The following is a 26,983-nucleotide window of genomic DNA, read 5'->3' as shown; positions in this document are numbered from 1 at the left end:
GTATCATGGACCATAGGCCTATAGCCAAATTAATGATTTTCAATCAGGCTATCCTGTTCTTTGGTTTGCAACAGTTACTTTAAGAGTCTGGTTTGGTTAAAAACGGAGCTAGTTTGAGTGAAAACTGGTTTATTTGACAACTCATTCACTGAACTAGTGAAGGAGGAGTGTAAGTTTCGTTTCCGCTAAACAGGATCTTTCTAGTGAACAGAAACCCAGAGAATCTGCTCGCGCTGAGCGGTTTATTATCAGACTCTTTCTGATCGCTGGATTCACTCTGCATCAGGACCACTGAAGGTAGGAGATTACAGCATGTAGAAGTTTAGAAGTTTTTAAAGTTACTAATATAATATATTACTATAATGTAATAGGCAATAATATAACTCAACAATATGACATAACATATGTATTTTTTATTTAATAAGTACAAAAGAGGGTTCATAAAAATGAGAGAGAGAGAGAGAGAGAGCGAGAGAGCGAGCGAGCGAGCGCACGAAGTTGGATCTCAAAATCATACAGTCGCTGTTGGAAAGGTGCAAATAATCAGAAAATGCTGGAAATCAAAGAATGTGCAGGAGGATTTTCTGAAGAACAGCGGACAGTTTCACTGCTAGACTCATGAACAACCATCACAAAACATGAAAACAGTCGTAGATCAACCAACAACACACAGTATAAGATTCAAGTGTGCAGAATGTAAACTTCTGAACTGGTTCATCTGTGTAAATTCAGTAATTTTATTCTCTTGTGGATTATATGGAAAAATCTGTAATGCTGTTTAGCCTATTCAGTGCAGTACAAAATAAATAACAAAATGCAATTTTTATGATCCTCTAATTTTAATGATTAACATTTAGCAGATTATGCGAGGTGTGTGTAATCTTATGAGCAGAACTGTGTTTTATCTGGAGGCCACAGGAGACCCAAGAAAGCAAGGCAAACTAGTTACTGAAATGTGTATGAAAAAAGAGAGATTACATTTACAGTGTTATAACAGTTTCCACGGAATAACTGTTCGAAAAGTTGGCTTCTTTTAATAATTTGGAGAATTTTAAAGTTAATTATTGTTTTTTAAACAGTTAAAAATTTTATCCACACAGGAGAATGTAAAAGAAGAACAATGAGTTCAGCATCGAGGGAAAAGAAGAAAAAGAAGTATGTGGTTTTATTCACGACATGTTTTTGTAACGATTATGTCCAGTTCTGTTCCTGTTTGCCTGTGTTCCCCTTTGCTAGTTTGCATGTTTTTTGACTGAGTTCACACTTGTTCCTGGTTATGTTAATTAGCCCTGTCTGCAGTTAAAGGCCCACTGAAGTGCCTTGAATGTGTTGACATAATGTCCACTGAATCAGGAAGACAGGGCAGGGCATATCTATCAGCTCCTCCCCGTTTTAAATAGCCAATAGTGTTTAGTTTAAATCACAGTTCAGCCAGAGCCGTTGAGTTCGGCAAAGCCTCAGTTTCCTCCTAATCTCTAACCGTTTCTCCTCCTGATCTCCTCCATATCGCTTTAAAATACAGCATTCTGTGCAGAATTCAAACTAGGGCTGGGTTTCGATTCAAATTTCAAGAATCAATTCGATTCCGATTCTCAAGATCTTGAATCGATTATCATTATTCGATTCGATTCGATCCGATCTGATCCGATCTTCGGGATTTAGATAAGTGTTTTTGAAAAAAGCATTTTTTTCCAGCTGTTACCTGAATTACAGGACTGTAGTTATGCAACATATTGATACTATTATTATAGACATTCAACCGCAAATAAATTGAGTATTGATGGTTGTAAAGAACAATCCCCCTTCCAGAGTGTTGATACAACTGCTTTCACAAACTTGCACTGGTGTAGACGACAGAGGACGCAGAGATATATCAGCAGCAGTAGACCGATTATTTAGACGCGAACCTGATGTATTATTAAAAATGACACTAAGAATTAGGGCTGCACGATATTGGGAAAAAATGACATTGCGATTGTTGAAATCAAAAGTTGTACAGTAGGCTATTTGTTAACATATTTAATGCACTGTGAAGTAACATTACCAAACAATGAACAGCTGTGTTTTTATAAACTAAGATAAACAAATATTAATAAATACAGTAACTTTAGGATATGGTTTGAATTGTTAACATATTAACTAACATGAACTTACCATGAGCAATACTTTTGTTACTGTATTTATTAATATTTGTTTATCTTAGTTTATAAAAACACAGCTGTTCATTGTTTGGTAATGTAACTTCACAGTGCATTAACTATGTTAACAAATAGCCTACTGTACAACTTTTGATTTCAACAATGAAGGCTATAGCCTAAATGTTGAAATTAACAATGTTGTAGAAGTGCAGTTTAGTAATAGTAAATGTTAACTAATGTAGTTAAATAGTTTAATAAATAGAACATTATTGTAAAGTGTTACAGATTTTTTATACACCAATTCAGACGTCTCGTGAGTTCAGTGTTGGACAGATCAGTTGTTTAAACCATTCATTAAATTGAATCGGTTCAAAGGAATCATTAGTTCGCGAATCGGACGTGGACGGCACGCGTTGTGTAATCTCTATGGTAATTATCTTGGCAGTTTAGGATATCGCACAAGATTTGACAACACAGAAAACATTTCATCACTGGATAGGTTTTTTTTTTCGACACCATCGTGTCAATTTATTTTGATTAATATGCGCGAGGGAGAGAGAGCAAGACAGCGCTCGTGTTGTTTGAAGACGGTGAAGGTGAGCGCGCGCGCGGCCGGGGCAGGCTTTGCAAATTGCTTTGCTTTTGTCAAGCTCGTTCTCTGCATTGCTTCTGAACCCGAAATGGTGCCAGATAGCAGCTTTGAGAGTTTCTGGAGTTTTCAAAGCAACCGCTTGCTTAAAGTTACTGACCGCTATGTTCGTTGTTTTAATGTCCTTCCACCTCGCGCGCATGCGTGAATTCAATGACGCGGCAAGTTAAAGTTCACAGGGGAAAATGTAGGCCTATTATTAAATCGATCCTCTGAGTTACGGATCGATCTTTAGAAATTATTATGAAAATCGATTCAGAATTGGTTAATCGATTTTTTCAACACAGCCCTAATTCAAACGGGTCTGATAAGTTTTCTGGTGTGTGCCGACTCTGTGTATCGTGTCTCTGGGCCGGAGCAGACTGTGTGTGTGACACTAATGTGAAACCAGACTTCATTCGAGCCAATGGAAAGCATATTTACACAGTGTGAATCGTTCCCTATCCCCTATATTATAGTGCACTATGTGCTGAAGCTTCAACATCTATTTATAGTGTAGGGGGCGGAGCTTCAGATTCTAGAGAGCATTTGATTGGACAGAAAATCTGATGAGAAGCTGAAGTACAGTGATGTCATCAGAATCATTGATCCATATTGGAGGAAGTGAGAGGCTATAAGTTCCTGCGTTGATCGACGCTTAGGGAGCGCTTCGCGTGATGACGTCTTGAAGCACATATAAAATCAGTCCAATGGTGTGACGGAACATCAGAGGTCATGAACCAGGAAGTATAAAGCCTGCCCAAAACAGAGCCGCGCTAGCTTCTGCGTCTTCAGTAGTGCTCATTGTGAAACTGTCCTTGTCTATTTTGTGTTGTTTTGTCTTTATATCAGTCTATATATATAAAGTCATGGCGAGCAAGTAGCAGTTCAGGATGTGTGAGCACATTATTTAACGGATGGACACACACACACACACTCTTTGTGTAGCTTGTTTGGGTGAGGATGCACTCGAGGGCGCTGGCTGTGAGCACTGTGATGTGCTTCCTATGCGGACGCTCCGATCCCGAACAGCGGTCATGGGGTTCGCAAATGGACCTATCAGAGGGGTTAGAGACGGGCCCAGCCTTATCTCTGCCTTCACCTGATAGATCCAGTGCCTTCTCTCAGGGTTTGGAAGCACACGCTGCGGTTCCTTCGCCCTGGTTGAGGCACCGACACTGCAACTGTCTAGTTCTGAGGAACTGGACGTTGTCAGTGTCGATGCAAGAGACACTGAGGATTCGTCTCCTCAGTCTCATGAATTCGAAGAGCTGGTTGAGATTGTGAGAGAAACCGGTTTCATATAGAGTATACAGTTCACAAACTTCTAACTATTCATCTATATCGAACTATAAAGAACACGGTTATGGGGAGATGCCAAAAGTGGACGAGACGCTCGCAAGCTATCTTTCCCTCGAGGCGGCATCCTCTCTAAATGAATTGTTATTACTGAATTGTTAGGAGACATGGATGAGGGCGGGGGTATTGGTCTTGACATAGTTTGCGAACTACATCAAGCCACAGATTTATCTCTCAGGGCCACCAAGGAGACGGCTAAATCCATCGGCCGCTCTATGGCAACCCTGGTGGCCACTGAGAGGCATCTGAGGCTCAATCTGAGCAATATTAAAGAGAAGGACAAGAATTTTCTTGTGGATGCGCACCGTCACCTTCTGGCCTCAGTCGTCAAGAGGTTCCTGGAGGCAGCCAATCAGGCGGCTGCTTTCCAGAAGCTCCTCCCCCGTCGCTCTCATGCCTCCGGAGCTTTGTTCCTCCTTGCTATCACTTCTCTTAAAAGGATAGGAGATTTGTAAGCGCTATCGGTTGCACCCTTGTGCTTGGAGTTTGCATCTGGCATGGTGAAAGCGTTCCTTCACCCTAGACCAGGTTATGTTCCAAAGGCCCCCACTAATGTGGCCAGGTCTATCATGCTGCAGGCCTTTTGTCCTCCTCCTTTCCAGAACTCGGACCAGGAAAATAATAATCTGCTATGCCCAGTCAGGGCGCTAGATGCCTCTGTCCACAGAGCTGCCCTGTGGTGTAAATCTGAACAGCTGTTCGTGTGTTTTGGGCCCCCTAACAAAGGGTCCCCAGCATCTAAGCAGAGAATGAGCAAGTGTGTGGTTGAGGCTATCTCAATTGCTTATGAGTCGGTCGGACAGCCTTCCCCTGTGGCTGTCCGTTCCCATTCTACTAGGAGTGTGGCGGCCTCCAAGACCCTTATGACAGGAGTTGCTCTCAAAGATGTTTGTGAAGCGGCAGAGTGGTCCTCACCGCACACATTTGTAAGGTTCTACTCTTTGGACTTGGACACTACACCGGGGTAGACAGCGACTGTCACCTGTCAGTGTACGTGCCTGTCAGCGACTACTTCAGACTTTTACGAAGCTAGCTCTGATTTGGGCAGGCTTTATACTTCCTGGTTCATGACGTCACCCGGCTCTGACGCTCCGTCACACCATTGGACTGATTTTACATGTGCTTCAAGACGTCATCACGCGAAGCGTTCCCTAAGCGTCGATCAACGCAGCGTCTCGAGGTTACAGTCGTAACCGAGGCGTTTTGAATGCTTAGCCTTTATCTTCTAAATGCAAATTGCACAATCAGACTAGTAATTGTGATATAAAGGCCTTTCAGCCATTATGTACAACTTAGCAAACCATATATTAATTTTGTGTAGTAATGTACTGTATATTGTAAATATATAAACACTGTAATATATACTGTATATATATATTACAGTGATTCACCATCTATTAAATTAACTGAACAATATGACGCTAGTAATTAGTGCTGTTTTTACAGTTATAAATTTCTAAAATAAATAGATAATTTCACCCCCTGTTCTAAAGTGAAAGTTATATACTCATTAATTATGGCACTTATTGAGTGATAATTCGGTTTATCAACCAGAATAAGCAAATAATCATGGCTAAACTGCCACTAATACAGTCCTAATAAAGACGTTCTAAAATGCAGTACTGTGCAAAAGTCTTAGTGTTAATACCCAAAAGTGTTAATACCCCCCCCCCCTAAAAAATGGTCAGTTAAAGTCAGTTATTTATATCTTTTGCTGTAGTGTGTCAGTAGGAAATATCAGTTTACATTTCCAAACATTCTTTTTGCCATTAATTATAATAATCCAGTGAGATTTCTGTATGCACAAGGAGTCTGACTGACAACAGCCGGTATGATCTGATCTCACCATCATCGAGTCCGTCTGTGATTACATGAAGAAACAGACTGAGACAGACTAAATCCAGAAGAACTGCGGGAACGTCTCCGAGATGCTTGAAGAAACCTTCCTGCAAAGCTACAGCACTGTGAAAAGTACTGGCACTTGTGTTAAAATGCTGTAAAGTGAGAATGCTTTCAAAAATAAAATCACAAATTGAATTTATTTATGATTTAACTTCTATTAACTAAATCAAATCAATATATGGTGTAACGACCCTTTGCGTTTAAAACCACTTTTGTCCAGGTACACTTGCGCATAGTTTTTCAGGGAGCTTTACAGGAAGGTTTCTTCAAGCATCTTGGAGACGTTCCCCCCGTACTTTTGCACAGTACTGTAGGTTCTTGTTCACACTTTTATTTTGTTTAGAAGTTATTCAGCAACATGATCTCACCAGAATATGTATTTTTACGTAGCGTGGTTCACGTACATTTACCTGTTTTCATACATTGAAACAGCACTAAAATATATATACGTATACACGTATATAAACAGCACAAAAAAACATTTTGCTCTGTTCGTGACTTCTGCTGCAAACTCGTTTCGAAGGAATATGTTAAACAAAACTACACCTTAAAATTAATTACATTTCTGTAATCGTTTAAAGTCCACATGAAATCAAAATTGACCATACTTACTTTGTTTGCCTAAATTGATCGTTTTGTGGTGAACAATTCATCCATGCAAGTCAATCCACACAAAAAAATATTTTGGCTTCATAATCTTTAATCAAAATCTGAAAATGCCCCTCCCCTCTGCATTGGAGGACCTTCCCTGATGACGTAGGTTTGACGGCTTGGTTTGGGAAACGCTTAACCACTCCCCTCAAACCGTTAGTCTGTTATGAGCAGAGATGGAGAGGAGGAGCGCTAGAGTAAAACCCTGCCCTCTGTTCAATATTCCTTTTCACTGGGAAATATGTCACAACACTGGAGAAAAGTCGTTTGCAACTTCTGGTTCACGCGGACTTTAAACATTATTCATCATGTAATACTTATTTTGTTTACCATTGGACACAAACAGCAATATATAAAATAACTTTCAGCAGCACAAAGTAAACATAGTTACTAGCTTCATATTATTCAGTTAACTTTATAGATGGTGAATCACTGAAATATAAAGTACATTACTGTGATTATTCTAAAATGTGACAATTATATCTTCTAAATGTGAATTTTGTCATTGTTTTGGATATACTAAAAGACAAAAAATAGTCATGAGTCTGTGTTTTGTGCAGTTTGTGATTAACTTTACATTGTTCAATGCAGAAATAAATTTGGTGCGACGTCTCCACCATTCATTGATTACCTGAAAGAGATTTTGAGAAGGTACCCAGATGGAGGACAAATATTGAAGGTAGGCTAAAAAAAGGTTTAAATATTGCCTGAATACTTTCACATCATTGTTAAATGGTATGTCTCTTAAATATCTCATCGTATCTGTGTTTAATATTAATCCTGTAACGTACCAGGAGCTGATCCAGAATGCAGATGATGCAGGAGCTTCACGTGTGGTGTTTATTCATGACGAGAGGCATTATGAGACTCAGAGCCTGTGGACTGAAGAGCTCGGAAAGTATCAAGGTATTTGTGTTGCAAACAGATTTAAATCACACTAGACTTAAACTTTATAAAATTACTGCAGAGCCCACAACAAAGGATATTGCAGTCTAGGGTTTTACATTTGTCCTCATTCATATGTCACATGAAGAGTTTTGCAACTACACCTGCCTTTCTTTAATGGGAAGTGAGTTTTGAGCTCTGAATTTACAGTATGTTTTTATATTAAATCCAACTTTTTGGCAGCGGCTATTTGCACTGAGTGAAAATAGCAATAGATTCTAATTACACTACAATAAGTGTAAATAGTAGTTAGATGTGATTTATACTTCAAATAGTGGCAGATAGCATTTGCATCTCAGTGTTGTTGTACATTATACGGTATGCAATTATAATAAATTATTATATTTATTAAAATTATTAAATGGATTCTGCCTTATTGGGACAATAAAGCCGTCCCTACACCGACCCCTAACCCTAAACACTTTATTATTAAACACAAGTTAGACACTTTATTTCCACTTTTCAAATGTTTTCTTAATTTTTATTGAAAATACATGCCTTTCCGATCTGATATGCGATGGGAAAAGGAAATAGAGCAAGTTCAGCAAAAGGCAGATTGTGATCTCAGGTCGATTTGGGTCAAAACTTTTCTGCCACACACTTTACCCCTACACCATTGCTACTGTTAATAATGCAGTGATTTAGTCCGGCCCAACCAGTGTCAAAATCACAGTTTGGTCCTAAAATAAAATAAAATGAGCTGAAAATAAGGGCATAACGTACATAGAATATGAGAGACATAACTCATTCTTCTCTGTCATGACCAGTATTTGACCAGATACTGAAAGTCTTTACTGTGCTATAAGCAAAGTGTGTTATTTTCAAAGTAGTTTGGTCATTTTTGTCATTTACAGTATGGGAGACATGATTCATTAGGAGCAGTCTTTGACAATACTGAAAGTCTTTATTGTAGGCAAAAGACTACTCTTTATGTGTTTGATCATCTGTTTGTATCTTTGATGGCAGGACCGGCTCTCTATGCCTTCAATGATGCAGCCTTCACAGAGGAAGACTGGGAGGGAATCCAGAGAGTTGGCAGAAGCATCAAGCAGGATGACCCAACAAAAGTCGGGAGATTTGGGATCGGCTTCAACTCCGTTTATCATATTACAGGTGAACTATACTAACAAGTTACTAAAACGCAAACCTTCATAGAATGATGAACAGAAAGAAACTGTTACAGAATACAGTAACCCTTTTATATTGGCTAGTCTGTTTTTAATAGTAAAATGTGTATGCTTATTTCCCTTTTTTTTTTTTTTTACATTTAGATTTCTTTTCCATCATCTAACACTCGCTTAAAGTTAATCTTTAAATAAAACTAAAAGAACATACATTTCATAACACTGCTGAATATAATATTTAACAAGTATCAAAACAGTACATTATAATGTTCTGATTCCTACAGTAAATGCATTTGAAGCATTACAAACTATTTGTTTTATATTAGTTTTATCTTTAATCTATTAAGGCAAAATAGAGGAGAACTGTAATAAATGTGACTCTTTCCCTGCCAGCATTAAAAAATAAAAACTTTATACACAAAGATCGCAGAGGACCCCAGATCATTGTTGTTCAACATTCACTCCACATTAAAACATCACACTCTTACTTGATCTGGACAAACTGAATATCATTAGAAATATTTACAGTGGTGGTCAGAATGAATGGCACCCCTGATAAATATGATCAAAAATGGCTGTAAAAAATAAATCTGCATTGTTTATCTTTTTGATCTTTCATTCAAAAAATTCACAAAAATCTAACCTTTCATTGAAGTAAAAGAATTGAAAGTGGGGGGTAAATCACATTATGAAATAAATGTTTTTCTCCAAAACACGCTGGCCATAATTATTGGCTCCCTGTTATTAAATACTTTCTGCAACCTCCTTTTGCCAAGATAACAGCTCTGAGTCTTCTCCTATAATGCCGGATGAGTTTGGAGAACACCTGACCTGAGATCAGAGACCATTCCTCCATACAGAATCTCTCCAGACCCTTCAGATTCACAAGTTCATGCTGGCGCTTCTTCTCTTCAGTTCACCCCACTCCTCTCCTATAGGGTTCAGTTTAGGGGACTGGGACGGTCATGGCAGAAGCTTCATTTTGTGCTCAGTGACACATTTTTGTTTTGATTTTGATGTTTGTTTTGGATCGTTGTCCTGATGGAAGATCCAACCACGGCCCATTATAAGATTTCTAGCAGAGGCAGTCAGGTTTAGATTTTTTTTATCTGTTGGTATTTGCTACAATCCATAATGCCATGTATCTGAACAAGAAGTCCAGGACCTCCAGCAGAAAAATATGCCCACAACATATAAGATCCAGCAGTGTATTTAACCATAGGCATGAGGTACTTTTTATCTCTGTGTGCACCAAACACATCTGCTGGCTTTGCAGCCAAAAAGCCCTTTTTTAGTTTCATCTGACCACAGAATCCGGTCACTTCTGAATATCCAGTCGAGTCTGACAACTGAATATGCTGGAGTTTGTTTTTGGAGGAGCGAGGAGGACTTTTCTTGAAACCCTCCCAAACAACATGTGGTTGTGTAGGGTTTGTTTGATAATTTTTTTTTAGGCTTTCTGACCCCCAAGACTCCAGTAATCTCTGCAATTCTCCATCTGTGATCCTTGAAGAGTCTTTGGCCGCTCAAACTCTCCTCCTCACCATCCATTAAGACAATATAGACACACGTCCTCTTCCTGGCAGATTCGTAACATCTTTAGTTGATTATAACTTCTTAATTATTGCCCTGATGGTCAAAATGGGGATTTTCAATTCTTTAGCTATTTTCTTACAGCCACTTTCTATTTTGTGATGCTCAACAATCTTTTAATGCACATCAGAACTATATTCTTTGGTTTTACTCATTGTGATGGATGATTAAGGGGATTTGGCCTTTGTGTTTCCTCATATACAAACTCGTGTGAAACAAGAAGTCATAGCTAGACAATTTCATGTTCCTAGTCACCCTGGTGTGCTAAATAAAGGTACATATTAATGGGAATATACTTCAGAGATACTGTATTTTACTCATATAATTATATGCCAATAATTATGGCCAACATGTTTTGGAGAAAAACATTTATTTCATAATGTGATTTCCTCCCCACTTTCAATTCTTTTACTTCAATGAAAGGTTAGATTTTTGCAAAAACAATAGATAAACAAACAGAAAAACAAAGTAGATTTATTTTTTACAGGGATCTTACAGGGAGCACTTTTTTATTTGCCTTCTCTAAAAAAACACATGACATGGTATTAGAAAATGTTTCATAAAATTCATAGTTTTAGAGATAACATTCTCAAATTTTAAATGAAGCATGACCGCACTTGTCAAATCAACTCAAGTCACCTTTATTTATATAGCGCTTTTTACAATACAGATTGTTTCAAAGCAGCTTTACAGTGATAACGGGACAATAACCGCTTTTTCACCGCTAGGGGTCGCTAACCTCTTACAATAACAAAGGCGTAGGTTGATGACGCATAAGTGGAATCATGGAACTTGCCGTCATGCTGATGGATCTAATAATGTTTATGGAGGATTGAATACATTGATGTTTTTAACATGACTGTGGAATGAAGCAGGTCGCGATTGCTAATGAGAGACAGATATCAGCGGCACACGCGAGTCCCGCGGATATAAAGTTATAAGGACATTTAATTCTACCGAACTAAGTTACCCGCAAGTGCTGAATTACTACACACACAGGTCAGTTTATTAGACGAATGAAACTTGAAACACTGTTTCTCTTAGTCTAACGTTACACTATCATACTAAACAGCATTTGAGAGTGAATGGTCCATAATGATTGAAGGAAACAACTAGAGCATGAGCTAGACGTTACACACTACGCTAGACGTTACACACTACGCAGTTTTCCACGTCTATCGCCCATGGTTACTATGGCAGTACGAGCGGAAACCAGGGATAACGTCATTGACAGGCGACAAGTGAACAGGGACGGGCAATTTGTAAAATTGTGAATTTCTCTGAATTTACTAATTCTTGGAAACATTTAGGATAATGGAAGTACACTATTGAAAGAAATATATAAAACTGCAAGTGGTTTTGGGATATTTTGATATAAAATGTATATATTATATAGTTAATATATTGTACCTTTAAGTAAGTTCAGTTATGGTTCTTTTTTTGTTGTAAAAAAGTTATTAATTTAGTTTAAATTAAATTAAGTAAACTCAAGTAAACTTGTGGCTTCAGCTTCATTGTGTTTCTACAGCCCCTTTCACTCAGATATTCCGTAAAATACATGGATAATGTGTCCTGGGATTTGTCCCGGGATCGTTTGATTTTGGTTCATTCACACTGCCAGTGATTTTCCGGAATATGTGAGTGTGTTCACACACATCCCGTAAAGATCCCATAAAGACATCAGGATGTCATTGCGATGGCACGTGCGTGCATCATCACCCATTACGGCATTGGTCCTGGCTTTTGTTCACACAGGGCGCGTTCTGGGACTGATCCCGGCAATGTTACTATACTGCCGTGCAAAGGCAAAAGACCGTAACTTCGTTTTTGGTCGAAAATGAGTTAATTATATTTTTGGCACATTCAAGACCTTCTTTATCATGTGGATAAATATCTTGAATCAATTCCGTTTTTTTTTTTCGAGAAAATAATGATTTGTCTTAACAGTAACTTCCAAAAGCCCATGAGAAACCAAGGCAGAACACCGTAACATCAGTTACCGCTCTTTGGCTTTGTTTTGGAACGCTCAAATTGAGTTACGGTGCTCTGCCTTTGTTCAGCCGCGCGTCAATATGAAGTTACTGTGCCGGTGTTCAATCAAATAATGCTACCTACCAGATTGTACGGTTATCTGCCTTTGTTTTAATGTCCATTAAAATTAAAATTACGGTGTAGCCTGTGTACTTTGTACAGCTGCCATCAGTCGCTCTAACTTCTGATGTCCTCAGAGCGGTCAGTATGGTCTGCTCCATCGACAAACGTGCGATATCGATCGCGAAGGATTATGCAGAGTTGACAGAAAAACGTTACACATTGCCGTATCAGATGAATACAACCAAGAATTAAAGCTCGGCAAACTAGCTGGCAGAGTGCCAAAACTTCGCTTTCAGCCCCGCCCTAAACGCGGTCGATCGAGTCAACGCTGGACTAATAGGTATTTTGTCATGTCAAATGTATTAATAATGCCATCAGAATGCAACCAAAGCACAGGATAGCAATAAGTAGATGGCTATAAATAATTGTAAATCATACAAAATAAATGCCATGATCACTAGATTTTATACAGGTGTGTACTATAATGATTTTGTTAATGGTGATCAGCAACTAAATATTGATAATGTGGAAGTTACTGCCTTTTTCCTTGGCATGACTTCTCACTTTTTGCTGACAATACAAAGGCAGAGTACAGTAACTTTAAAATAGTGGTCAAAAGTCAAGTTTGAGCTCAAGATTTTTTTATGTATATAATTTCCATTACTAAAACATCTATTTGCCAGATTTCCAGTGTCCTACCTATAATTAATTTGGCGGGACAACTAAAAATCTTTAAAGTCATTTTTCTCAGTTCCACACTCTAGCGACTTAAGGTCTTTTGCCTTTGTAGGGCAGTATAGGTCCCAATCCCGGCATCAATCCCAGGACACATCAAAACCTACACACAGTTTTATAAATGACACCCAGATCAGCTGCAACATCAGTTTTTACAAATAACTGCCCCTCAGGGTACTTGTGGTGTCGGATTCTGACATTTAAATTGGCACAACACTGGCGACGCTAACAATATTTATAATTATTATTATTGTTGTTTATTTACAGACTTGCCATGTGTATTCAGTTCTGAACACCTGGCCATATTTGACCCACAAAAGAAGGTGTTTGGAGATGATGAAGAAGGCTATCGATGGTCTTTGGATGATGAAGAGGACAGAGAGAGCCTTTTGAACTTGAGAGATCAGTTCCAGCCCTTTCAAAATGTAGTCAGTCATGTCAACAGTTGTTCCTGGGAGAAGGTCATCAGCGAGGAGCAATACTTCAAAGGAACGCTCTTCCGTTTCCCTCTGCGCAATGAGGCTTCTGAGATCTCAGATAACTTGTATGACTCCACAAAAGTTACACAGCTTTTTGACAGTTTCATTGGTGATGCAGACATCAGTCTTCTTTTCCTGAGAAATGTGTCATCCATTACTTTGCTGCATATTGACACCAATGGCTTCTGCAACAATAGGCTAAAAGTTTCAGCGTCAAATCAATTTGACACTGACCTTTCTCATGTTAAGCAGGAATCGTTTGACAGAAAAACTTGTTTGAAAACAGTGTCACACATTTCCCAGAAAATGGAAGAAACAAAGTCTCAATGGCTTGTGACAACTTGCCTTCTGAAACATGGATATAAACCAGAGATTGACTTTCTAGCCAGTAAGCTGAGCTTCTACCCTCAAGTTGATGCAGCTTTTCAAATAGATGAAGACAGATCACTTTGCAAAGGACGACTAAGTTGCTTTCTGCCACTTCCAAATAATGACTCAAACAAAACTGGGCTTCCCATTCACATCAATGCTTGCTTTGGCCTGACAGATAATCGGAGGTTCATTAAGTGGCAAGAGGAGGATCAGAAGAATGACGAGTCTGCAAAGTGGAATGAGCTACTTATAAAAGATATTCTTCCTCATGTATATCTTATGATGATCCTGGATGCCATTCAGTTATCCAGAAACTCGACTCTGCCTGCTGCCACTGTGTACAATCTCTGGCCTGACCTATCCAAGACTGTACATAAAGACAGATGGCATGAAGTTGCAACAGACACTCTGAAGCGTCTAAGTGAATACAAGATCTTTCACCTTGCCAAAGATGAGAAAATCTGGGTGTCTACCTCAGATGCGGTTTTTCCAGTTAACAATATATGTAGTGACACAATGTCTGCAGTGTCAAGATTATTGATTTCTGAAGGAGAGAACCTGGTCACAGTCCCAGAACATATTTTGAAAGATGTTCGAAAAATCTTCCCTGAAAATGATACCTTGACATGGGTGACTCCATCTTGTGTTAGAGATGTCCTTCACAGAAGTAAGACTGAAAACCTCAGTAAAGATGACAGATACTCTCTTCTTGAATTTGCTCTCAGTGATGAGAAGTACACAGAGCTACAAGGTCTTAAGCTTCTGCCTCTCAGTGATGGAACCTTCACTTCATTTAGCAATGAAGTGCAGAACACTGTTTTGATCGACAATGAGAAGTTTCCAAGGTAAGGTGTGATACAGTTGTCTCTTTCCTACTTGAATTCTTTGGTGTGTTTATATTGTGTTTTCAAAGTACTAAAAATCTTTTTTTTCTTTGTTTAGAACATTGCTGCCATTTTGTAAAGAAAGATTTATACCCAACGATCTGAGCCATGTTTGCACTAAGCAACTAAGGAAGCTAGCAACAAAGGGTAAGACAACTGTTTCATATATTTTATCGAGAGTCCTTATAAAATATTGAATTAATATCATACATGTTTGTGAAATTTGGTCTCAATCATTTCACTTTTTTTCAGACACATACAACATAATCAATTTGGATGCTAAACACGTTGTTGCACTCACCAAGAAGCACTTACCCATGGACTGGAAGGTGACCCAAGGTCATGTGACATGGAAAACAACAGAAGATCATCATCCACCAAAGAGCTGGCTGGCTGAATTCTGGAAGTTTCTTAGCACTGAATGGAATGAGTTAAATTACTTTATTGACATGCCTTTAATACCACTGGAGCCACTGCAGAGTTCAGGCAATTCTGTATTGTTAGCAAGGTTGCAGAGTAACACAACTTTGATTTTTCAGAGAAGCACAGCGTCTAGCTTGTCAGATCATGTTCAGAAAGTGTTAGGAATGGTGGGGTGCACAGTCATAAAAAGAGATGTGTGTCTTAGACATCATGACATTGAGAAGTATGTTCTTCCCGCTTCACCAAGAAGTGTTCTACAAGTCTTCGTGAACTCACACAGAGATCAGGTCATCAAAGGCATTGCCTCTGCTTCATCACAGGAAAAAGAGGAGTTGAAAGTGTACCTCTCTTCTTTGGATTCTCTCTCAAATGCTGAAAAGATCCTGCTTTCCATGTTGCCAATCTTCAGAATGATGTCTGGGAAATATGTTGCAGTTCAATCAAAGCAAGCAGTTCTTTCAACCACCAAACCAGCCATTCCAAATGATCTGCCAATGCCTGAGACCATTGTACAGTGTGCAAATGAAGCTGACCGCAGACTTTTGACTCTTCTGAAAATTGAACTCTTAGATGCCGCTAAGTTGGCTGTTTGTTTGGTTGACTCTATTGAGACAGCCTCTTTCAAAAAAGGGGAGGAACAGACAGTAATGACCTGGATATTGACTAATGGTAGCATTTTACTCTCACAAAGTGAGCAGCTGCTCATGAAAACTAAAAGGCTCACATTTATTGAGACAACTCATGGAGAACACAAACACGCCTCAGATGTTTTTGATCCAAGAAACAGGACATTTCAGGATCTTTTCGAGGCAGATTTCTTTCCCCCACCTATTTACACAAAGACAGAGGAAATGCTTCAGAGTTTGCGGCGCCTTGGCCTAAGGTCAGAGCAAAAACAAATATCAACAGAAAACATACTCCAAGTCATAAATCATACTGAAAAGCTTTTTGCCCACTCACCAGATAAGGCATCAAAAAAAGCACATACTCTTGTTCGAGTCCTGAATGAGAATGATTTCCTTTCAAAATTCACCAAGGCGCAGATAGAAGAGCTGAAGCAAAGGCAGTGGGTGCCCTGTGAAAATCCAAAGTTCTTGAATGGAAGTGTTTGTAGAAATCTTAAGAGAGGTCTGTATAAGCCAACTGAAGTACGGGATTCAAAGTATTCTTCAATTGTTGGATATGTAATGCCACTTACCTCTGAGCTAACAGGACATGTCTGCAAAAATCTTGGACTTTATGAACCCCCTCCTGCTGAAAAAGTCTTGGAGAACCTCTCTGCACTGAGATCAATGGTCAACCCAAATTCAGATTTTCAGCTTAAAACCGAGCTGCACAGTATTTACAAATTCATGCAAGACAACATGAGAAATTTCACAGATTTAATGGACACAAAAAGTATCCCCTGGATATGGAATAAAAGTGAGTTTGTCTGTCCAGGAGATATAGTTTTAGCCTATCCACCTGAATTGGATCTAAGCCCCTACATCAAGAAAGTGCCTGAAGAGTTTTTGCAATATGAAAACCTACTAACAAAATTTGGGGTGAAGAAAACACTGTCCGATGAAGAGATTGAAGACATACTCCATGACATAAAACAAAGAATTGACTGCAGGGATCCTCCTCATGGAGACTTGACAGAACTTAAAGTGTCAATTGCCATTCTTGACTGGATGCGAAAGAATGAGAAGCTTTTAAAGGACAGTACCCCTGTGCCTGTCATGGCACAAAATCAAAACTTTACTCTGCAGTCTTTGTCCAAAACAGTCTTCTGTGACATCAGTGCTGAAGGACTTGATGACCTGAAACAAGACAATGAGGAGTTCTATGTCATTCATGAAGAAGTTTTACCCATCACTGCAAAATGGTTGAGAGTCCCATCCTTAAGTACTCGCATCTTAAAACCACAGCTCATACTAGCAGGGCAAGAGTCCTTTGGTATAGAACAGTGTGGGCAATCTGAACCAATTACTCAAAGAATTAAAAACATTCTGAAAGAGTATGATGAAGAAAGTGACATTTTCAAAGAACTCCTACAAAATGCTGAGGATGCTGGGGCAACCACATGTAAATTCCTCCTTGACTTCAGAAAACACAAAGACCCCCCTGAAACTCTCTTTGATCATGGAATGGCTCTCTGCAATGGACCATGCCTTTGGATCTTCAACAATGAGCTTTTTTCAGAAGAAGACTGGAGAAACATTGTCAAAGTGGGATCAGCATCAAAGGAAAAAAAAATTGAGATGATTGGAAAGTTTGGGCTTGGATTTAATGCTGTTTACCATGTGAGTGATATTCCTTCAATTTTGAGTGGAAAAAGCCTTCTCGTACTTGATCCAAATGTCACCCATTTGGAAAAGCACATTCTCAGCAAAGGAAACCCAGGAATTAAACTTGACCCATTCCAGGAACGACTGTACAAAAGGTTTCCTGGCCAGTTTAAATCTTATGAAGGAATTTTTGATTGTGATTTGTCAGTGCAAAACAGCAAGAAAGCTTACAATGGCACCTTGATTAAATTACCATTTCGCACTCAGGAGGAGGCCAACAAGTCAGAGATCAGTTCAAAGGTATATGATGTGGAGCGAATTAGGAGTTTTAAAAATCATTTGACTGACAATTCACAAACACACCTACTATTTCTGAAGAGCATTACATCTATGTCCCTTCAAATTGTCCCTGAAAACGCATCGACTCCTCCATGGAATGATCAGATTCAGACTCCTCTCAAAATATGCAGAGAAGTCATGAATTCAATTGCTGTCTCGAATGACACACGTCTACAAGAGGTCGAGAACACCTTCAGAAATAGTGATATCAAATGCCTCAACATTATTGATGTCAACAAAGCACACATTGTTAAAATAGTTCAGGAGACCTCAGATAAATCCCTCACCCAGTACTGGCTTTTGTACTCCTGTTTTGGGACGCATGATTCTTTGCAAATGTTCCAGAGAAGAAATGAACAAGAGCATGTGTTTTCATTTCCAATTGGAGGTATAGCTGTACCTTTGCATAAAGAGGCAAAAAATAATTCATGGTCTCCTGATGAAAGCCTGAAGCATGAAGGCCAGGCTTTTTGCTTTCTTCCTCTCTCAATTGAGACGGGTCTTCCAGTCCATGTCAATGGAACTTTTGCAGTCACATCTAATAGGAAAGGATTATGGGGAAAAGGAGTGAAATCTGAGTGGAACAAAGCTCTACTGAAAGATGCTGTAACCTCTGCTTACATCACTACACTGCTTGAGCTGAAAAAAATGGCCCAAAATGGACATATCCAGAACTATTCCTTCCATACATTCTGGCCTAAGACAGAGACAGTAAGCAAAGCATTTTTACCCATGGTTGAGTCTTTCTACTCAGCAGTTGTGCAGAATGCCAATGGCAAATCTCTGGAGCTTTTCAGCAATGGACATAATTGGTGTTCTATGGACAACGTGAGATTTCTGAATCCAAAAATTGAGGAGAGCCGAGTAATTGGAGACATTGCCATGAAAGTGTTCTTGAGCTTGGGAGCTTCATATTCCAATGTTGTTTCTCTCCCATCATGGGTAAGACAGAGTTTCATCGATTGTGGATTTGAGCCAGAGATCAAACAGAGAACAATCAACTGGCCTGAGTTTTACAAAATTGTTTTTGAGAACTTGAGTTCTGTGGACACACACAGCAGAAATACTCTTGTGCTGAATGCCATTGACTTGAATGATCCAGCTGTTGATGACCTACTGAAAAGCTACCCTTGTATTCCAACACAGAGTTGTAAGAAGCTTCAGTTAATCAAGCGACTTGTGAATCCTTCTGGCAAAATGGCTTGTTTGTATGAACTTAAGGAAGGACGCTTTCTTGAAGGAACAGAAAATGACTTTCTCTCACCAAAAAGGATTCAACGGCTTTCAGATCTGGGAATGCTGAGTGACCATCTCCCTTTAGAGGACATCATAGAAAGAGCAGAGAAGATAACCAGTGTTTGGCAACAGGATAAATCTGGATATCGTAAACGTCTTCAGTGCCTTGTGGAGTCAGTGAAAGACTCCCCAGAAGATGTGAATTCTCTGCACTGGCACACACTGTCTCAAATACAATTCCTTCCTGCCTTAGTTCCTTTAGTTCAGCAAAACAAGAACGCCACCGTTCTTAAAAAACCCTCTGAAGTATACAGTGACAGTTGTCTCAATTTAGTAAGCATGACAGAATTCACAGTTGATCATTCAAACCTTCAAATACACAATTATCATCCAGTTTTCCAAAAATTGAGAGTACTGACAAATCCACCAGTTGAGACGGTTCTTCAGCAGCTGTTAAATGCACACCAACATTGCAAAGAATTTGAAAAGACAGCTCTCTTCAACATTGCCCAGTATTGCTATGAATATCTCAACAAATACTTGTTAGAACAGAAAGATCCCAATCCCATTATTGAGCAAGCAAAATCATTTCCATTCATTTTCATTGAGGATCAATTTGTAAATGTGATGTCAGTGGCCAGAAGTACAGAATTTGAGGAGAAACCATATCTCTATGTGCTTCCAGTCATCTTCTCCAAATTTGAGAGACTCTGGGACTGCCTTGGTGTCAACAAACAATTTACAAAAGAGCAATTTGTTGCTGCACTTAATAAAATTGAGAATTTAAATAAATCTCAACCTCTTTCCACGTCAGACCTCGATAAGTGTGTCACAATACTCATAAATGGGCTATACAAAATCAAAGACGAAAAGCTTACAAACTGTCTCATACCTGATGAGAGAGGTGTGTTGACATCTTCTAAAGAGCTGAGATTTAATGACAGCCCATGGATGCCTGTCTCAGCTGGTGTCAAGCTCATCCATGATCTGATACCTCGTTCTGTGGCCTGTCATTTTGGTGTTAAGACAACAAGACACCATACTCTGAATAATCATTTGGTCAGTCAGTTTTCTCTTCATGCCAAAGAATTTGGACAAAGTGAGAAACTACCTGTCCGAATAAAAAATATAATTGATGCATATCCATCTAAAAAGGATGTTCTGAAAGAGCTCATTCAAAATGCTGATGATGCAGAGGCAACAGAAATTCACTTTGTGTGGGACAAAAGAAAACATAAGAGTGAAAAAATATTTGGAAAGGAATGGGAACTGGTTCAAGGCCCGGCTCTTTGTGTGTACAACAACAGAACATTTTCTGATGATGATCTGCAGGGGATTCAGCAGCTGGGGGAAGGAGGAAAACATGGCACTTTAGGCAGAACTGGAAAATATGGACTTGGCTTCAATTCCGTGTATCATCTGACAGATTGTCCATCTATCCTGACCGGTGACAAATGGCTCTGCATTTCTGATCCAAATCTAAAATATGTGGAAGGTATAACAAAAGAGTCCCCAGGCTGCATGTTTTCAGTTGATGATGAATTAAAAAAATCTTTTGAGGATGTTTATCATACCTTTCTCCCAGAAATGTTTGCCCTCAATTCTGGAACCATGTTCAGGCTCCCTCTCAGAACAGAGGAAATGGCAGAACAATCGGAAATATCTAGACAGACCGTCACAGATCGTGACATGAACGAACTTTACTCTGCCTTGACTGAAGATCCTGAAGGACTAATTCTCTTCTTGAAACACATAACAAAAATTCAGTTCTTGGAGATCAGTGAAGATGGAAAAGGGAAAAAAGTTCCTTTCCTTATTGAAAAAAAACAAACAGAGAAGAACACACTAAGCAGGGAAAACTTTCACAGACATGTTCGAGAATCCCTCATGTCAGGAACAGCAGAACCCTGCAAAACCATCTATGACATTCAAATCTCATCTGGAAATAACCAAAGTCAGTGGGTCATTGCAGAGTGCTTTAGCTTTTCAAGACAAAACTATGAGCAAAAAAACAAGCAATTTAATTTGAAAGTTCCTCAAGCTGCTCTGGCTGCATGTAGGAAATGCTCATTTAACTACAAATTTACTGGCAGGGCGTTTTGTTCTTTGCCATTACCTGGAGAAACTGGTTTACCAGTTCATGTGAATGCAAATTTTGAAGTAGATTCTTCAAGAAGGGATTTGTGGAAAGAGGATGGCGATAGTCTGAAGACAGAGTGGAACCAGTCACTGAAAGTAAACATCATTTCACCACTCTATGCTGACCTCCTGTTACATCTGTGTTCAGTCATGAAGAAGGATACACCTAAAGTTCTTGTATCCCTCAAGTTAGAACTGGAGACTTCTTGTCTTGATTACTTTCCATGCATTTCAGAGAAAGTAAACAAAGGCTGGCATGAGATGATCCATGAGGTCTATAGCTCAATCAGCCAACGTGATCTTCCTGTCTTACCCACTGTACATGCTGTTTCTGTTGAGTCATCACACCTTTCACAACAAAAATACACAGTTACCTGGTACAGTCTATCTAAACCACATTCAGAAAATTGTCCATATTTTACAAGTACTGACAAAGATGGAATTTTCGAAATTTTAGATGACACAGGGATGAAATTAGTGCCAGACACTTTTAAAATGCATGAAATAAAATCCAACTTCAAATCAGCTGGTGTGAATGTGACAGAAGTCAGCGCTTCAACAGTGATGAATTTCTTGAAACAAAGATCATTGAATGATCCTTCCCAGACAACTAGTGGTTTGCCTTTGCCCATCAACCAGACCTTGATCAAAAACAAAACAAGATGTTCAAAACTTCTGAGCTTCTGCTTGACAAATGCCAATGAGAAAAATGTTCATGACCTCAATGGGCTGCCTCTTCTCCTCACAGAAGATCAGATGTTAAGAGTCTTCGACTCTAAATCCCCAAAGCTGATATCAAGATTTAACTGTCTTTTCCAAGGACATCAGGAAATGTTTGCAGACAGTTATGTCAATAGAAGTCATGTCCAAATTCTGTGTCAGGGAAAGTTAATTAAGGACTTAACAATTGACATAGCAGCAGAGTATTTGAAACTAGAACTTGCTCAACTCCTCAGTCAGTCATTACCTGATCAAAGGTGCCAGCTTTACAAAGCAGAGGCAGAGACGATCAAATGGCTGAAAACATTATGGAGCTTCTTTGAGGATCAAAAGATATTCTACCAAAATGAAAATATGAATGTCTTCAGTGAGATAAAAAAGCACTTTGATGACAGTCCTATTTTACCAGTCATTTGTCCCAGTCAAAATAACACACATTTCTTACAAACATTGGGAAACATATCAAAAGTGATTCAGTATCAAGAAGTGACTCTGAAGCCAGATGAAAAAATAGCTTCCATTCTCATAAAACTCGGGTTTATGAAATTAGACTCCAGCTTTTTCATTGGTTTCATTGTTGAGTTCCGTTTCATGTATATGAATCCAGAACTCCTGCAAACAAGAGACAGCAGTGCTGTCTTAGAAGAGGTTTATCATGTACCTCATTCCCAGTTTGAGGAGCTCTCAAAAGATGAATGTGTAGATCTTCAACGCTTCTTACAGAATGGGATCAGAGATTCCAAAAAGAAAAGTGGACATGTGGGTATACTCAAGTCCTTGCCCCTGTTTGAGTCAATAACAGGAAAACGGGAAAGGATCGATTTACATAGAATGATTTTCATTCTAAATTCTAAGCATCAGAATGACTTTCCAAACTTATACCATGTTGATGGATGTGACAGTATTTTCCTGAAGAACACCTTTGTGAACCTAGACTTGGCAGAATGTCTAAACATAAAGATTCTAGATGATCTGGAGTTCTGTGTACAGTTTATTCTTCCTTCTGTGCGCATGATGACAGAGGCCAAGCTTCTTGATTTAATGCGATTTTTAGTGGAACTTGGACCAGTGGACCCCAGGATTGTCTCTGCATTGAGAGATGTCCGATTTATTAGAGACATCCATGGCTCTCTTCAGGTGGCTTCATACTTCTATGATGACAATGTACACCTTTACAGTGCAATACTTCCAAAAGAGAGATTTGTGCCAGAAAAGTTTTGGGACATTTTCCAAGGTAAACGTACAGAAGCACGTTGTCTCTTAAACGGCCTTGGTTTAAAACATGAAGTGTCTGATGAGGAAATTATTCAGTTTGCAAAACAAATTGAATCTGAAACAAGAGGCAACACTCCTCTAGATGTTCTCAAGAAAAGATCAAAACTTTTGCTCAAGAGTGTTTTGTCAAAGAACAGTGACAAAAACTCAAATTTACTTAACAGAGTTGCTGACATTAAATTCATCTTCCCAGTGCAAATTCAGCAAAAACTTTGTGATTATCACAAGGCCTTTGCTCAAGAGAGGGACGTTGTTGCAATCAGTGGATCATTGATTGACAGAGACAGTGATCACCATTATCTGATATGGACATCTATGCCAATCCTACCTTCAGAACTCTGCTCTTCACATCACATACAGAAAATGAAGGATGCCGGAGCCTTGGAGACTCCAACCCTTGGACAAATAGCTGCTAATCTGAAAAACATCTGTACGTCTCAGTGTCACACTGACACATTATTAGAAACAAGAAACACAGTATTTAGCAAGTCATACGCATACCTTCAGTCAATAAATGTTGATGCCTCTCTGTTCTCAGACCTCCCCATTATCTTGGTAGAAAACAGGACAAAACTTGTGAAGTCAAAGCAGACAGCACTTGTGCTACATGATGCTCTTGAGTTTAGGCCTTATTTGTACCGCATACCATCGAATTATATGAAATTTGAAGATTTCTTTAAAAAGATTGGTGTAAAGGAGAGGCCCACCATTAATCAATATATCACTGTTCTTCAAGAAATCTATTCTGATAGTTCTGACAAAGACAGCCTTCAGGCAAATCAGCAGATAACTGTGAAGCGTGTTGTACAACAGCTGTTTTGCCTGCTGAAAGAGGAACAGAACAAAACCTCTTTCCAAAACGACCTACTTTATCTTCCATCAACAGATGGAAGACTCTATGAATCCAACACTTTGTTTTTCAACGACACAGTCTTCCAGCCTGCAAGACTTGAGGGTCCTTTGGAAAACAAGCTGAAATTGCTGGAAAAATTTAACTGCTGTCATCTTGGAAATGATCACTATGAACATCAAAAATTGTTGCAGTTCCTTCCACAGCAAGTTCGCCCCAAATTTCTCTCGGTTGTGGTTTCTGAAAACCTGGAGGGAGCAAGTTTCCAATATTGCGATGAAGGGGGATGTGAATTTAGTGGCTGGTTTGACAAACACTTGTCTTCTGCTGCATTTCTTCATGGTCTAGTCTGCCTCATCAGAGAAGACAGCAAAGGTGGGGTTTCACAGTCTGAAGCTGCAGGAAAGTGTGAAGAAATCTTTTCTAAGATTCAGATTATCTGTTGCAAAACTCTTCAAACTGAACTTCTGTTAAACCATGAGGCACTTGAAGGTAGTAAGGCTGAAACAGATGTTTATGTAAAAAGAAAGAAAGATGGATGTAGTTTCTACTTGAAACACAATGATGACATGGCCCACAAAGTAGTAAATGAAGTTAATATGTGTCTTACTAAAGAAATCAATGCTCTTCTTAAGAACTGCCTGACCATCTCAAGACTTCTAGTCCTTGGGCAACTTCTGTTGTGTGATAATATGGAGGATGTTGAGAAAACATTGGCGAATCATGGCATTCATAACAGTGGCCTCGAGGAAGGACATGATGCCTTACCGAAACCTGGATGTCTCATACCTGAAGAATGGCATGACTGCCTTGATATGAACTTCCTCAACAACTTTGAAAGTGGAGAGTATGTTGGCTTCAGCAAGGATGAATCCGGTGAATATTTCTATGCCATTGTTATCAATCGACTGGATGATCCACTGGGACAATTTCCTGCCAGATATAAAATACAAGTTGGTAGTGATGACTTAATTGAAGTAAGCGCTCTTGACCTTTACCAATTTAAACGGGAAAAGAAGGCAACTGTGTCAACAGGGTCCACTTGCACAGATATAGAGCGTCTTTTGACATCCAGGCCTCCACCCAAAACAGTCTTTCCAGGGACATTTGAAGAAATCAAAAGAGAAATTGACCAAAGCTTAAATGAAATCTGGAATATGTCAAGTGAGGACAAACAAAAAGCCATTAAACGTCTCTACCTCCGGTGGCATCCTGACAAAAACCCAGGCAATGAAGAACTTGCCAATGAGGCTTTCAAATACATGCAAAACAGAATTGAGGAACTACAACAAGGGAAAACTGCAGATAGCACATCCTCAACCTGGAGAGACTTTCGAGATTTCTATGACACGTGGAACACAGAGGCACGAAGCCACAGGAGGGGACGCGAGAGGTTCTATCAGAACTACTCTAGAAGACACTATAACTTTTGGTCATACCACAGAGAAACACCAAGGCCAAACACAGGAGAGGCAAAGCGCTGGTATGAACAGGCTCAATGTGACATCAGAGCAGCTCACAATGACACTGGAGGAGATTGCTCAGAGTGGTGTCTGTTTAAGGTGCATCAGGCTGTGGAAAAAGCCCTGATAGCAGCAATGTACAAGAGAAGTGGAGAGCATCCCAAGAACTGCTCAATAACTAGCCTTGCTCAGCAGGTGTCCCATTACAGCTCACAGTTGACTTCTTTACCAAACACTGTGAAGCAACTGACTGAACTTGGTGTTGATGGCAAAAAAACTCAGTATCCGAACTATCACCAATTTCCTCACATTCCAAACAAGCAGTTCAGCTTCGATAAAGCTAGAAGTGCACTGGATATTGCAACAAAGCTTTTAGAAAAAATAGAAGAATACATTTCTTAAAGTTGCTTGAAATCACAGACTATGTTCCACTGAGACGATCATGAGGATCTTTTCATGTAACAATGCTGATATTCTTTTTTTATCTGTTTAGTACTGCTACCATGCATACTGGAAATTCTTATATCTTTGTAATCATGTTTTGATAATTCTAAGTCTACTTCTCTTCTTGCTTACTGTTATATTTAGCATTTATAGTATTGTATACTGGGCATTTTTGTAGCAAACAGTAGAGCAATGCCAATGTAATGGGTTTCATTCCCAGGGAAACCATTACATTAATGTATATATTGAATGCAATGTAAGTTACTTTAGATAAAAATGTCTGCAAAATGTGCAATATAATTGACATTTGAATTAAAATTTCAATGTAAATCATTTAAAAGCATGTTTTTTATTAAGAAATATTACAGTTTTTCTCGATTGCTTAAACACTATAACCAGGCTTTTGAACTAAAATTTCAAAACCATAACTCCAGTTATCAAAAAGCACACCCATTTCACTAAACTATAAACACTATAAACACAAGCGAACAGCATACAAGAGACACGGCAAGAGCGCGCAAGTGTGTTTTTCTAGAATACTCTGTTCTCCTGTTATTTCAGTGCTGCATTTTAGTCAAGGTAAGGCCATCTTCGATTCTCTGCTTATTTAGTATTTTTAACTTCACATAATTCTGTATTTTAGTTAGACGCGTTGCCACATTAAACAAACAGCCGCGAGTGAAACTTATTATTGTTGCAGTCTAATTTGCACGTAAGCCTTTGCTCCTAGCACTTTCGATTTGGCCCATTCTCGCGTCATTCACTTAATTGCCCAACCGAAACAGCTGTACTCACTCAAGCGGTGAAAGCATTATCTGTATATCGGTGTAATTTGCGCGCTGCCGCGGAAGCGTCAGCGGAAGCGTTCAGCTCTCGTGTTCAGCCTCCTCGTGTTAAGACCGACTCGGGTAAAGACCATC

At 39.1% G+C, this 26,983-nt stretch overlaps 1 protein-coding gene across 1 annotated transcript; it reads left to right on the top strand.

Annotated features, from left to right (window-relative positions):
- The first annotated feature begins 228 nt into the window (after positions 1 to 228).
- Positions 229 to 26,983, top strand: LOC308692351 (sacsin-like). The gene is made up of 8 exons (XM_081368286.1): positions 229 to 297; positions 1,101 to 1,155; positions 7,270 to 7,357; positions 7,473 to 7,584; positions 8,590 to 8,736; positions 13,437 to 14,865; positions 14,963 to 15,051; positions 15,157 to 26,983. Exons 2-8 carry the CDS (start codon positions 1,121 to 1,123, stop codon positions 26,019 to 26,021), a joined length of 12,765 nt encoding a protein of 4,254 aa, XP_081224412.1. The 5' UTR covers positions 229 to 297; positions 1,101 to 1,120; the 3' UTR covers positions 26,022 to 26,983.

The sequence above is a fragment of the Scardinius erythrophthalmus genome (genome assembly GCF_964197995.2).
Source record: "Scardinius erythrophthalmus genome assembly, chromosome: 6".
Lineage (NCBI taxonomy): Eukaryota > Metazoa > Chordata > Actinopteri > Cypriniformes > Leuciscidae > Scardinius > Scardinius erythrophthalmus.
This window is presented reverse-complemented; position numbering and strand designations above follow the sequence as displayed.

What these genes read in the sequence shown, in the direction of transcription:
- LOC308692351 (XM_081368286.1), top strand. Translation starts at nt 1,121, where the DNA reads ATGAGTTCAGCATCGAGGGAAAAGAAGAAAAAGAA. An exon ending in ATGGAGGACAAATATTGAAG is followed by an intron (nt 7,358 to 7,472) that starts GTAGGCTAAAAA and finishes GTAACGTACCAG; the next exon opens with GAGCTGATCCAGAATGCAGA. An exon ending in AGAGCTCGGAAAGTATCAAG is followed by an intron (nt 7,585 to 8,589) that starts GTATTTGTGTTG and finishes CTTTGATGGCAG; the next exon opens with GACCGGCTCTCTATGCCTTC.